The 15,726-nt window shown below is 35.3% G+C and overlaps 1 protein-coding gene across 22 annotated transcripts in view; it reads left to right on the forward strand.

The window, feature by feature from the left end:
* The window catches only part of VTI1A (vesicle transport through interaction with t-SNAREs 1A), a 376,929-nt gene that overhangs the window by 73,878 nt on the left and 287,325 nt on the right, over positions 1 to 15,726 (forward strand). For 19 of the 22 annotated variants that reach the window (XR_007471299.1, XR_007471300.1, XR_007471302.1 and 16 more), the window contains 2 exons: positions 4,999 to 5,019; positions 9,837 to 9,921. Coding sequence is in view for 18 of the 22 variants with exons in the window: in XM_033421028.2 (XP_033276919.1) it covers positions 4,999 to 5,019; positions 9,837 to 9,921 (106 nt within the window). In the remaining 4 variants the exon portion in view is untranslated. The remainder of the gene's footprint in view (positions 1 to 4,998; positions 5,020 to 9,836; positions 9,922 to 15,726) is intronic. The other 3 variants (XM_033421029.2, XM_012531621.3, XM_004265837.4) reach the window with 1 other exon arrangement.

Here is a 15,726-nt window from a genome sequence, read left to right on the forward strand (position 1 = left end):
ATAAAAGAGTTTTACATGTAATAGATTAAATAATGTGAGCAAAACATTTTTTCTTCCTATTTTAAGTGAGATTTAGATTGCTCATACCTCTTGAGTGAATCAATCATAGTTTTATTTTCTATCTTTACTGCAAAAATACTATATTTTTTTGCAAAAAAAAAAAAAAAGGGAATGCATAGTCCCCATGTCAGTTCTTTAAAAAGCTACAGATCTTTCCGTCATTTGAAACTACTGCCTAATATAGAGGAAATAGAAAGGAAGGGGGTGTTTCTAACTCAGACTCCTTTATTGTAATGGATGTTGTAGTACTGTGACAGGGATCCTTTTTTTTTTTTTGAAGCATGTTCCCTTCTCTTAATGGACATTTTATGTGCCTAGAACATTTGCCTTATATACATATAAGAATGATTTTTTTTAATGCCTAAAGAAAAATATTCCACAAAAATAGATTGAGTTCATATTTTCTGAATTTCTCAAATTATATTCCTGTCACTTTAAAGTGATTACTCAGAGATTTCCCCTGGACTTGTGTAAATCAAACTTACAAATTCTGAAAGTGCTTGGAGAGCCTGAAGTTTAGTTGTAAGGAGCTATCACTTCAATAAATAGAGTATATGATGAATTATAGTCATGAGACTGTGGAACTGTTAGATTATTACTTACGTGAACTTTTCAGTCTAAAATTTGAATCAGATTCGAAAGTTCAAAGAGATGACACTTAACTTTTTGGATATTTTGTTACCAAATGTAGCAAAATTTCCATATCATAATGAAGCCTTTATGTTTCATTTTTGAGGCTCTTTATCATAATATAGGAATTAAAATCCCTAGAACTATAACATATCCTTAACCAGGAATGGTCACTGGAGAATAACTCTTTATTCTGCATCAGTATTCATTCAGACTATGGAATCAAAACAGAAGTATTTTCTTTAAAGGAAGAAAAGATTTGACTCTTCATTTTAATTTTTGTAGCTCAGTGGCCGAGAAGACAGCTTTTTCTGGGTAGGATCACCTGTAAATTATAGAAAAATACATTTTCTGCACACAGATAAGTTTATTTTCAAGTTAATTGTTGAGAACTTGATTTTCAGAACTTTTTGGCCATGTGATATGTATGATAAACTTTTAACAATAGAAGGAAAACTTAGAGGTAAACAGAATGAGACAAAAATGGCAAGATTTGTTTCACTAAAATTGGGATATATATCAATTTTTAAAAATTATAGGTCAGAAAAGGAAAAGGATAAAGAATTAATAGCAAAGGCTGCAAATAGATAAAGTGAACTAAGTACTAGCTATTTAGTTATTTTTGATGCAATATCTACATCCTCCCTGTAGTGACTTCTTTATGGATTCAGACAAATGTGAATGCCATAGCTCTTATTTCTCATTCTGCCAATTTATAATGCATTTTTTAGGCATCTAAAACCTGGCTGTTAATATACGTAATTATGATCTGCCAATTAACTATAAAGTATATTAATTTACTCTTAAATATGTAAACATGTTTGCCATGATTACAATTGTTAAAATTTCAAAAATTGAGAATTTTCAAATGCATTTTAATGTCCTTTATACAGTACACATTTTTATTTAATTCCAAATTAACTGCTTTGTATAAATTCATTTCTATTATATCCATTGCATGCAATCAAATATAGCTCATCCGTGATTTACAGAGAAGGGACAAAATTACCTACTTTGCACATTCGTGTATTGTTGGGTCTTTCCAAGGACTATTGTCTTAGGCATTATCATTCTATTCTTTTAACATATCAAATTTTCCATTGCATGTGACATTTTAATTTTTAGAAAGAGTTCTTGAAATGTAGTGAAGCTGTATTTAGAGTGAAAACTTAAATAATTGTTAACTCAATTTAGTTTCATGAAAACGGTTCTCAAAAAGGGAAAAAAAAAAAAAAGAATCTTACAGAATTAAACCCCCGTCATAGTGGAGTATGATAATGGGGCAAATGTTCCCCATTTTGAAACCTAATAGTGTCTCAGTTTCCATATGCAAAATTACATTGATCAATGAATAAATCTGAACAAATGAAATTTGAGTAAATCCTAAATAGAAGGTTCAAAAAAAGATATAAAGAGTAGGATATTTCTAAACGTGTGGAAATTTTTGTGGTAAAGCAATATTCAGCAGATATGATTGCTTAATTTTTTAATGCGAGGTTCTCTTAAGTTCTGATTTGGGCTTGCTGTGCATAAAGTGTGTCAAACTTCAGCTACAGACCAGGGGGTGAAGTCGGTCAATTTAATTCCCCGAGATCTAAAGAAGGTCGGTATCATTTCATATAGCCCTGACAGAGCAGATCATTACCAGGCACAAATCTGTTCGTTACGTGCTGAGGGTTTATAGCAGAATAAATAGACTGTCATCGTAAGTTCAGAAAATTGTGTGTTCGACCCACGATAATGTGTAAAGGGCGTTTAATAGAGTTCAGCATTTATTCGTTATCTGTATGCGGACAGAGACGGCAGTCGCGTTATCAGCTTTAAAAAAAAAATTCGGTAGTTCTGGGAGTCACGTGACAGCCCTCGCATACAGAGGCGCGCGCGCATGAACCCTCACATGCTCTGCCGTGCAGTTTTGATTTTAGTCACAGCAGAAGGCTTAACCACAAGAGATTCCACTGGTTCAAACCAGCGTAAACCAGATTTTTTCAGCCCACAAAGGAACAGATTACCTCTTGTATCAAATTCTGCATTGGGGGAAAACCTTTGTTTCAAAAAAGATGTTGATTATCATAACTCAACATGGTGGCATGGCACGCTTTCATGTCGCCTATAACGGAGTTAGTAACTCGTTAAAATACGAAATCACTACTTTCAGTCTAGTCTAAGCATTGTTAATTTTCAAAAATAGACCATCTTTTGTTTACTTGAGTGAAAACTCTCGAACTAAAAAAAAAAAAAGATAAAGATTAAAAACCCCCCCATTACCTAGCTTAGCTCCAAATCCTGTGTAAAGCTGGGGTGCAGCCATGCAGCACAAACAAGATAGAACGTTTTTTGTTTGGAACCTATTGAAAAAACAAATGGGTAGCATTTTTAAACACTCATTGATTATGGCAGGGTGGTATGGCCCAAATGGTCTCTATTGCTGAAGAGTAGTTTTAAGCTTTGGCCCTTTAAGTATCATAGTCAACTGAAGAATGGTGCCCCCGGAAAGAAGAAATAGCTGTGCGATCAATTCCAAGATCAGCTCTTTCTGAGAATTAATGTTTGCCTTTTTCTCCCATGATGTTTGGATAGCAAAGAGAAAGATTCCGATATACGATAGGCCAGGTATCTTAGTTTAGAATTTTACTTCTTCTGGGGAAGAATTGTAACTTTTCACATGAAATGATGAGATGCTTGACTCATACACTCAGTGGTTGCTGAGATAATGAGTGTATTAATTACAAGTAATGACAACTTCATATATATTTTTGGAAGAATGACATTAAAAGTTTCTTTTTCAGTAAATGTACTGTGAGGTATTCTGTAATAGACTCTGTACCCTTTTTATAAGTTTCATAACAGATTTGAAATCTCATTCTTTTGTACTTGAAATACTTTTCAAATAACACATGAAATAACAGTAAGCTGGAATGCATATTGCCTTCCTTGAATTGGAGACAAAAACAGCATTAAGCATTGAGAAATCTGGGTTATCATAAACATGATACTTTTAGAAAGACTTATAGTGAGCAATTCATGGCATGTTTCTCCCAAAGCAATAGTTTAATTTATTGGCCTGCATATGTCAAGTGTTATAACAGATGTTACAGATGTTTGGATGCTTAAAAATTATCAGTTGTAGACCTGAATTGCTGAGGATGCAAATTTCAGACTTAGAATGTGGTTTATAGTCTCTTACAGCATAGGTTTCAGTTTCTATTCATTGTGGAAACTATGGCAGACACCTCAACTATACAATGATATTTGTGGTTTAGAATACAGTACTATCTCTGTCTCTGTCTCTCTGTCTCTCTCTCTCTCTTCCACACACACACAAAGAGTGAACCAGATATATGGTTATATCCATTTTCTAGTTTCTAGAGAGTTAAACAACTTGTTTTATCTGTTATATTTAAGACAAATGAATATTCTACAGAGGAGAATCAAAATGTTATTATAGAAGAGTTTACTAACAGGTGAAGAGTGGTTTGGGATTTGACTTCGGTGAAAAGAGACCGCAGTACAAATGAAGTGAGAGAGCTCATTGCTTTGAAATGGCCCAGTTTACAAGATGAATAAAATTGAAAAGTGAAGAAACTTCAAAAATAAAAGCACCGTGTGATTTCAGTAGCCTCTTAAGCAAAACAAAAACCTAGAAATCAACTCTGATATACGCAGTATTTCTAAGGATGGTGAAATATTTTCTGATACTGCGTCCTAAATATTATCTATCCTGGCATGCTTTATTCCCTCTTAAAATAATGTTACTTCCAAGGGTGATCCTATTACTAGAGTGGTTACAAGTATGACATTAGCATAACAGTTTGTTGTTTTAAAATACTTATTGGGACCAAAGCATGAACTATTAATCATTTTCATTTGGAGGTAAAACCTGAAAGCAGTTGTCAAGATTCAAAATAGAGAAACATCCTGAAAACTTGTAAATACAAAACCTCTTCAGTGGTACATTCTTAGAAGAAAAGAACAGTAAACTTGTTTTCTTTCTTTATAATATAGACTTCTATGAAGTCATTCCCCTTTATTTCATGATGGTGTCTTAGATGTACTTTAAAAGAGAATTTCACACTATTCTCTTTGTTTAATGTGACAGTGTGAGAAAGTGATCTTTATTCGTTCAAAAAACTCTGCATGTAGTCTATGTTTAGGTTCTTTTAATGTGTTTGTCTGTGATTTTTAAATGCTAAACATGTAAACAGATAAATTGTCAATGTTAATTCTGTATCCTGTCACACAACTGATCTTTCTTTCCTGCCATTTCTCTCCTTTTTATCTTTTTTTTTTTGTGCATTCATGTTGCAGTTGATAAAATTACGTGAAGAGGTGAGTACTTCCTAGCTTGCTTTAAAAAAAAAAAATTCTGCTTTTCCCTATAAAATTGAGTTTCTAAATCTGAAGTAAAATCTTTGGGTTTGTTTTTCCAGGAAAATCTACACATAGCAAAAGTATTGATTATATTGCTAGAAATGTTCTCTGCTATCTTTAAAAAAAACAAGTACATCCTAATAATGCTTATCACAGTGATCATTGTTGTTTGCCAGCTTTGGAAGAAAATTCAGATTTTAAAGACCAAAAAAGGGAGGAAAAATAAAGGAATATCTTAAAACTATACCCAAGCATAGTTTTAATGTAGACTGACTTCAGTTTTGTTTTATTCATATTGGTTTCTCAAGGAAGTCAATGTGATTAAACATTTTTTCCTGACATTCTGATTTATTTTACTAAAACCTGTTTTTAAAAAAACTCCTTTCTCTCAACCAAAATTCTTAGGTTCACCATTAGATATCATGAAGCTATTATCCTTTTGAGGAAACACACGTATGTTATAAATACCCTACTAGGCTGTGTACACAGATACCTAAGAATAGCTAAAGCTCTCCTCATTGTTAAACACTTTCCTTTTTGTAGGAAATAGAGCCCAAGTGAGTTCTCACTTTTCTGAGTTTCATAATGTTTCATAATGCAGCTTCAGACTTTTTTTTGTGGCCAAGCAAATATTTATAACAATGTTGAAATTTTATCCCTGTATCAATGAGGGATGCTGAATGATTCTGTATGTTTTTTTAAATTAGACCATACTTATCAAATATGCTTTGCTCTTTTCAGAAATAGAGTAGTAATATTTTTTACTTAGTGGGATTGAATTTTGTTACTTTTATATTAGGGCATAAAATAATGGCCCATATTGCAATTTAAAAATTGTCTAATTGCTTATAATAATCAGAGTCCTGTGAATTATTTTCAAGTTTAGATTGGCTGCATTGACTGAGATTTTCCCAGAAGTTTTTTTTAATTGGTATGTCACCATTCTCTAGGTGATGTGAATGCTAATTTAGAGGTTTGTAGAGAGTGGTTTTCAACAACTCTTCTGATTTAAGATGCATTAGTGATGTCTTCTCAGTAGAAGTAATAATGATATATAAAATGAAGGGTGAAAATACACAAAACCCTCACCCTACAACCTTTTTGTGTTTTTTTTAATCTTCCCTGCGTGGAAGCAGATGTATATACTAAATGAATATTATCAATCGCAGTTTTGATGTGAGTGATACGTCAACATTATTCTTCTGCAAGACAGACTGCTTGTATGTGTTTGCATATACTCAGGCTTAGGTGAAGAATCTGAATTTTCAAATGTTAATGCAACCAACAATAGACTTGAAAACCACTGTATGAAGAAACTACATGAAGCTCTTGGCCCTGAATTTAGCAGTGAATATAATTAATAAACCCTTGTGCCTTAGTACCATCAGCATCGTTGACAGAAGATTTAGTTTTAAGCTGAATTGTATGGATTTAGTAATCTTAATTCTATAAGCTGAAAACATCACATCTGCATTTCTTTTAAAATATGTTTCATCATCGTTTTATGGCTTAATTCCTTTGTTGTGCCTATAGCAACAGTTTTATCAGTTATGTGTCTGGAATGCATGTTTCCAAAACTGTAACCTGAAATGGAATTGTACTTGGAAGAGTTAGATCACTCAACTAACAGAATAGTATACTCTGAAATATTCTTTTTATAGTCTTTGATATGGGTACAGCATTGACATTTATAGAATAGGTTGCGGTGATGACACTGTGTTGGTAAATTGTTTGCTCCAAAGTGATTGTTTCTCAGCCAGGATTCTCAGAGTAATCAAACAGTGAATGTACCCCAGATTTCTTCCTTGTATCTATCCTAAGAAGACAAACACTCCTCTGCTTCAAAATAGGATGTTTCATTGTGTTTGGAAATAAAGTATGCCCCATCCGTTCCTTATGATGCTCTTTTGGGGCTCAGTTCTGGAAACAGAGCATCCTTGGAGGCAGGCTGGTAGTGCATAGGGAGCTGAACTGGTGTTGGCTCTGCCGAGCTCTCTGTTTGAATCCTGCATCTCCAGCTCTCCATGTTGCACAGCTCCTCACACAAGTGGAGCTGTGTCTGAAGCTTCTGCACAGCTTCACTTACCTGCTTTGAAAAGGGCTGAGAAGAGGGTGAGAGAATGAGTTTGGGATGGAGTGTGGGGGCAAGTTGAAAGCATCAGTTGCTACTGTAGTGCATTTCCTTTCATTTTCAGAGACCAAGGCAATGCACAACTAAGGGGACGATGTAAATAGCACAGCTGTTACAAGAACTTGATTTTAGCTTGACTTAAGTGAAGAGGTTCCAAAATACAAAGTGAGGTCCTGCTGGAAAGCTGCTGGTAAACTGGTAGTCCTCTTGTGTGCAGATTTGCTCTGGTAAAATTGAACTGTCCTGACGGAGAGTTATTTAGGAATATACCTTTATTCTATTATTTAGGAATATACTTTTTTTTTTTTATAAAAAGTTCTCTTAGAAATTTTGCTCTCTATTATAGCCATATACTGAATAAGCTGATTAGACTCCCTTTCGTGGAATCTCAAAAATCATTCTACATTTAAACACTTTGTTTCCTGCATTTTATATTATCATATAATTAGACTGTGCATTTTCAGTATTGAGCTTTGATTTTTTTTTTTTTAATCTATAGTAGCTAAATATTTTCTTTTAGTTTAGGGATTTCATCCAATATGAAAATGAACCAAAAATCTTTGTTCTGTTATTCTGGATTAAAATTCACATTTACTCTTGATATCACAAATCTGATTATCTTTTTAGAGAATCACCAATTTGAAATCAAGTCCTTTGTTAAGACAGAAAACAATATTCAAAGAAGGGAAGAGCAATCCCCACTCCCAAAACCTGCATGTAGTGAGAATTAGGAATAAGAAAGCTGTATTTGACAAGCTGAGTAAAGTGTTTAATTTTATTTAAAAATAGTCATAAATGCCGAACACATAAAGCTCCCCTTACTTTTCTTTTTCTCAATTACAGCCTTGAGTGATTTTGCGTTTTCATGGCATGCGCTTTCCTTCCTCCCTTTTATTTATTTAGCACTTTTTTTTTTCCGGCGGCGGGGGGGGTGGGGGAGCAGTTTTTCTCTTAATTTCTCCACTGTATAGTAGACGACTCTATTAATTATTATAGACTGTTGTTGCAGCTTTCCTGACCTTCACATCAGGTCCTATCTCTCTGTTCTAAATGCATTGTTTTAATGATTCTTCCCCCCACTCCCCCCAGCACTTCCCCCAAAAAAAAATTTCAAGGAAAGCTTTGATGTGGCTTTAGCTGCCTCCAACGTCTGGCCGCATCTCAGATGTGTCACCTATGCCGGGAGGGAATAAGGAAATCACGTTTTGAATGGTAATGATAACATACTAATCACTTCCTTTCTTTGAAGATGGGAGCGAGATATTCTGTCAGCATCCCTGGCTGCTAGAGCTTGGAGGCACTGGTCTAGGTGTATTAGCTTAAGTGTGCATGTCAATACAGCTTGCATCTCCAAGATCCATGGGGGCTCATTAGAGCAAGGTGGATCGTTTCGCTCGACAGCCACTCAGATAATATGTGTGGCACCTCCTTTTTTATTATTATTAGAAAGCATTTCTTCGATTTTAAATGACATCTGTCAACAACACAAAGTTGGAGTTATGGCTGCATTTTTTTCTTTCTTTTTGACCAGATACCAAAACTGATTTGAAGGGGAAAGTACTAATTTATACAAACACATGTGTGCATGTACATACACGCAAATATACAGTTACACATATTCTTATATTTCTAAGTATCCAGATATACATGCATGTATACACACATATGCGCACACACACACACACACACACACACACACACACACATTCCCATGGGCATGCACACATTCTTATCCATTCACAGCTATGATTAGCTTGTTAATATGTTTTATAAACCTGAATATGATCTAGTGTATGATCATTATGCTTTAAAAAAGAAAAGAAAAGAAAATCAGCCTTAATGTAGAAAAGAAAGTTTAGAGGCTGAGGATTTGGGGAAAATTCTCTAATTTCCCCCATCAAATGTAATAGAAAAGCGTATATATAAGTATTATCATTTTAGTTCACAGTCTAAAACACTATGTGTCAGAAATTCACTTTCAGCCTAGTGCCATATGTCTGGGAATATTTGGGAATAAATCCACAATTTTGTACATCTGTGTGCATGGGGGAAACATGTGTCTCTTGTTTCTTAGTGGTTGCCCCGAGTGGTCTTAGAACTAGAACTGCTGTTTAGTATTCTGTTTTAGTAGCATACGTTGTTCTATATGGCATCTTGCTGTACATCTAAATTGAGAGGCATTCTCTTAAAAATAAAGTTTCTGTTTATAAATTACTATGTGTAGGAATCAAAGGAACAAGTGAGTTTTTTTAAATGATTGAATTTTATAAAAAATAAATACAAAATAGGGATCATAGATCTATGCAGATATCTCATAAATCTACTTCTGCTGAAACAGTAAAGATCCAGTTGGTTCTGGTTTTCATACCTTTCTCAGTGTTTTGGAGTAAGATTCATTGTGGCCACATACGACATGAATCTGCCTTATAAAACAAAAAAGTGGATGGTCCATACACGATTGACTGAAAAATCTGTTCATTGTAGTGGTTTGTATAAAGGAAGATTTGCTAAAAATTATCTATAATGGGTTGTGACTCCCCCCCACCCCCTGAAATGTTAGGGCATACGACGGCATTATTATTTTTAAGGCAAAAAAAGAACGTTGTAGACGACTGTGTGATTTTTTTCCCTTTTTCTTTTTCAGAGGGCACATCTGCTCGATAACACAGAGAGGCTGGAAAGGTCATCTCGGAGACTAGAGGCTGGGTACCAAATAGCAGTGGAAACCGGTAAGAATTCTGAGAGTGAGCAAATTGTCTTGCTTATGCACAGCAGTCTTCACAACACATGACATTTCAGGGAAACTTCAAAGGAGTAGCAGAGACAGCAGCCCGAGATGTGGTTTACATATTGGGGAGACAATTGGGAGCTTATTTGCGCTTATCTTTTTTCAAGTTAAAAGGCATGACATCTACTGAAAACAGTTCCTGAGGTTTAAAAGTATACATCTGAAAAGAGATGGAATACTTTGTCTAAATTCTACATTTGTCTTAATATGCGGTTACATGTTGTCAGTTTACCCACCCGCAATGATTGCTAGCACACGGTGCTGTCTCCAGTTGTTTGCTCCTTTACGTTTATTCACGTATGTAAAAATTAACATTTTAATCAGTCTAAATGATATGAACCAGAGGAGAAGAAATACCAAGTTTACCTTGCTTGTTTGTCCTGCTGTTGGAAATGATTCCTAATGATCCCATATATATATATTTTTTAAACATGAACAGAGCCTGTAATCAGATATGGGGGAAAAAAAGTCATGATAATTTTATTATGTGTTAGTTAATACTGTCCAAACTTTTGGGTTGAATTAACACTAGTTACTAATTTCAGAAAACGCAGACCTATTTTGACTTCTAGGACGAGTCTACTTAAAATAGACATGCTTTTTCTTTATTGAGGTTTCACGCAATGAGTGTTTTTTTTTACCTAGTAAATAAATATCCATTAAGCCCTTTATACTTATCAGTTTCTTATTATTTAGCTATTTGCAAAGTATAGATTACATATCATCTATTTTATATATTTGTGGATGCCTCTTGCCCTGTATATGGACAACAAAAATATGTGGTCAACGACATTTCCATTGATTTTTTTTTAATTTAGTGTTACAAAAAGTAATATTTATTTTGTAAGAGCAGGTATAATGAAAATGATTCCAAATGATTTATGAATGGCCAGTGTTTCCCTTGCTTGAATTCATGGCTATCCTATATTGGCTGGCTTATGTGATGAATTCTAAGAAATCAGATAGAATGAGCACAAAAGGTGTTGGCATTATAGTAATGGTGAGAAAACTGAAGAAAATCATCAACCCTCCCAGATTTTTTAATAGTATGAGCAGCCCTTCTTTCTGAGGTTATTGATAGATTGGCATTCTGCCCTGATTGGAATAAAAGCCAGCTTTCAATTGTTCTTTTATTCCTTGGGCTCACCTTAAGAAGTGACTGTCCTTAAAAAGAATGTTTATAACGAGCAGCGCCCTGAACATGAGGTCAAAGGACCAGCCTTGGGTTCTGGCCCTTGTCTGTGTGACCTTAAGCAAATCACATAACTTCTTTTAGTCTGTTTCTTCTTCAGTAGAATGGAAATAATACTGTCTGTTGCAGAATATTCCTATGAAATGATAGCATAAGTTAAAATAGGTTATACACCATAAAACACTATATAAATATAAGTATTATTATTAATGTGTGGTCATTTGATGATATACAGGCATTTATCTTTCATAGAAAAAAGAAGTATTGTGATTGAAATTTGTGTTAAAGGAATTTTTAAGAAGTGTTATTTTGGGGAATGTGTCACTATACCTGTTGAACATCAGGGAACCTTCTTTGACAAAGCATCCCATCGGTGAGCCTCTTTCCACAGGGGACTGGGTTGGGTTGGAGATATTCTTGCTATGACACTGATCACTGGCCATTCATAAAAGAAATCATTAATCATTTGGGATTGATTTGGCTGATTGGGCTGCCTTTTCTCTTTCACAACACCATTCATGTAGCTCCCTCCCAAAGCTGAAGGAAATCAACAAAGAGGATCACAGATTCTGGAAGATCATGCACTGATCAAGGTTATAAGATCATGATTTGATAGTTATTCCTTTGGTGTGTACTAAAACGTAACGTCAAACTATCAATACAATCAACATGGAAAATGCGAATTTAAGAGTGTCCCCAAAACCAACCTCAGTTCCCTTGGACTTTTTAGTAGAATACAATGGTAAATTAACTCTGAAGTTTTATAAAATTAGATATTTGTATGTTTTATAATACATATATAAAAGCCTGGGAACTTCTCACAGACTGTAAAACCAAGTCTAAGAGGAGGAATAAGAGTGGGCTTTGTGGAGGTAAAGACAGATGTGGCACACAGCTAGACAGAAGTCATCATGATTCATTTCCTTGGATGAATTTGAAAGTGGGTGGAGAAATGAGAAGGCAGGCACAAAGCATTTTTCCTGCCCTTGCTTCTTACTGTAATGTGGGGGAAAAAAGTAATTGTGGCGGGCACCATGTTGCTTCTTCTCCATTTCTTGCTTCCCTGCTAGCACTCAGCCTAGTTATATCCAGTCAATCAACAGCTCTGTGTTTGTGATGTAAATTTATGATAGTAATAATCTTGTTACAGTATCAGTAGAGGAACAGCATCTTTCAAAAGGAAAAACTTTTAGCACTTATTGATTTCTTCTTGAAGACTGTGAAATGCAAGAAGGCATAGATGTGGAAGAGCTATGATGACTTTTGAAGCAGCACAAAAGAGGGAAATGGTTTGCAAGTATTGGTCTAAGAACTGGTTCTAGACCACAACAAGAGTTTTCATCAGTCCACAGCAAAATGAGAGGACAAATGTAAAAAATAGTAATTTTCTTATAAAGCAAACGTCATTAATTTGAAAAAATACACGTTTTCTAAGATGTTTTTCCTATTTTGGGGTCATAAAAGAAAGGATAGTTTTATGATATGATAGAAATAGTAGGTGGAAGTTATATATATATATTTTTTTCTTTATCTGGAAAAATAACAAAATTGACAACCCTATTTGGGCCCTTTGAAATGTTTCTTGAAATTTTACTTGGCCACAAAATATAGGAATTATTGTCTGATGTACTGAATTGGAGAAAGAGACAGCAATCCCATCCTCTGGCCCTGCTATTAGTCAGCTGTGTGACTTTGAGGAATACTTAACCTCTCTGTACATGTTCTTTTATTTGCCAAATGGAAACCTGACATCGGATTCTATATATCCCATAAGGTTGTTATAATGTAAAATGAGGTCATATATATTCAAGGGCTTAGAAAGCAAATAGGGCTCTGGAAAAGTCATCATTTTTATGTTTTCATCAGCGTAATTGGTTATCTCTGAAAATTATTGGCAGAAGGTTTCGACAAAAATCTGTAGACTTTTCTTGATGACCATTATTGGCAAATATCATAAAAGAAATTTTGATTATTATATATAATCAGTTATTTGTGGAATAGAATAGAAAGCGTATTGACCACTAGCATCTTCCTAGTAAATAATAAAATTCATCTTCTAAAATTCTTGAGTCGTTTTTGACATTTTTAAAAGTTATTTTTTCAAATTGGCAGTTATTGTCTCTTTAAGAATAGCTGCTGAACAGGGGGACTCATGTCCAGAATGTACTTGGTCTGAGCAAATGCATCAACACATGATTATTTCTAAGCGCCATTTACAGCTTGATATATATTGAGTTTAATACCAGTCAGGTTTCTTCCGTGGCTTCCTTTCCATTTGAGAAAACTGATGAGGTTACAAGTTAATTGAACAACTCCATTTAGAAATGAAGAGACAGATGGAAGAATATATGATACAGAACTAAAGAACTGATGCTAGGACATCTCACTCTGAGACTGACATCAAGAGGCACAATTATCAGACTCATTAGCAAACTTCCTTGGGAGTGACCGTCAAAGACCAAACACTCTGGTGGTTGTATGAGCCATTGACATGATCCAGTTTAGCATTTTTATAAATTCTTGTCCCAGAATCTGTGAATAAAAAGTGACTCTTTCTTTTTTCATCTACTATTAATAGTCAGATATGACTCTTAGCTATGGCGATACCTATTTTGTTTGAGGTCAGGGCATTAATATTTAAAACTTTGGGTCATCTGCCCTTAATGCTGAAATTATGATTATTTTTTTCTCTGAATTAAATATCCCAGAATTACAGTAGGCACAAAACTAATGGAAACTGTATGATGAATAAAAGAAATAGGCTGAAAGAGAAATTATACATGGGCAGAAATGCAAGGCTCACTCTCTTCTTTCAGTATGTAAACAGGTAGTTTAAGATACTCACCACTGTCCCAGCCTATACCCTAAATGGGCCCAGTGCACCTGGCAGTACATCTCTGGAACCAGGAGAGTGTTTGTCTACAGTCAGTAGCCTCACATCTTTGAAGAGTGATCTTCACCATTTACCAACCTTGCTTCTGCCATCCCCGAGTATCCAAGCCTTATGGGTTTGTACCCTTTCTCTCAGTCGTCACTTCAAGCCACCTAGCTCTGATGTCCCATTTGGTCAGTGATCTCTCTACAACTGGGTGCTGTGCTTCTGCCAGCCTTCCTGCCATGAATAAGAGGTGCTCCATCCTTCCCCAAGGGCCCCGCAGGTTCCCCACCCTGGACTAGCGATTGGACATATGTAGACATCATACAGTGTTTATTGAACACTTAATATGGGCCACACGCTGTTCTCAGCACTCTGTATTTACCATCTCTTTAGTCCTTACCACAATCCAAGGTACAGAGAGATTAAGTTATTTGCCCACACTTATTAATCGAGCTAGGAAATAGTACAACCAGACTATCTGGTTCCATGCTGATTCCATGCTCTTAACCAATAAACCACGCTGAAAAATGAATGGGCCCCACATACCTAGATGACCACATACCAAAGTGACCTGTTGTAGTCAGAATAAGTCATGTTCTCACATCTGTTAAGTTCCTTTTCATATACTTTCTTCAGAAACTAACTATTGAATACTGTGTGCCATGTGCCAACGTCCCTGTTCCCAGGTAGCTTATGTATCAGAACAGGAAGGAGCCAGGAGCAGGATGAGACAGACATTTTTTTAATTAATAAATAAATGGACAAGATTATTTCAGATGGTGGCAAAATGAAGCAGGGTATGAAAGAGTAGCTAGTGAAATCTATCTTAGGTTAGCTAGTCAGGAAAGACCTAGACAAGTGCCTCGTAAGCTGAGTCTTGAACTGCACAAAGATGCCATTCGTAAGCACACGTGAGGCTGATGATTCCAAGAGGAAAAAGCAAGCACAAGGGCTCTGAAATGAGAAGATGTTTGGGGTGTTCAGGCAACAAAAAGAAGATCAGTATGGCTGAAGCAAAGTGAGCAATGGGCGTGGTACACAATTAGGTTAGAGCCACGTAGGGTGAGATTTGGGGGGGCCCCAGGTGTCTGAATTTGACTTGTAGGGTATGATGCCATTGGAGAGCTTTCAACAGGCCAGTGGCCTGATCTGAATCATAGAGGACAAGGATTGTAGGGGAGGAGTGGCAGAGGAATGGGAACAAGGAGACATATTAGGAGGTATATTATAATAATCCAAGATTTAGTCCTTTTACTAGTTGAATGGAAGGATTGGATGGTGAAGATGCAGGAGAAATTATAGCCTTATTAAAAGTCATTCAGGAGCAGGGAGCTTGAAATTTGTCATTAATTTCCTTAACAATTGGCATGCGATCCCAAAGATTCTTCCTTGAGGATATCCCCAGAACAAATGGGGACTTATTAGTCCTTGTACCTGGTAGGACTTTACACAGACAATGGCCAGTCCATTAGGCTGGTGGTAATGGACACTTGTGATTATAAATCTGAACTTAAGACCAAGTTTATGATAATATTTTATTTGAGGAATAAAGATGATGATACCTATTTTCTAGAGTTTGTGAGAGGCATAAATAAAATAATGTATATAGAAAGATTTTGTAAATTGCCTCACAAAAGTTTTTTTTTTTTCCTCTCTAGAAATCTTCACTTTAGGTA

This window comes from Orcinus orca, chromosome 14, assembly GCF_937001465.1.
Source record: "Orcinus orca chromosome 14, mOrcOrc1.1, whole genome shotgun sequence".
NCBI lineage: Eukaryota > Metazoa > Chordata > Mammalia > Artiodactyla > Delphinidae > Orcinus > Orcinus orca.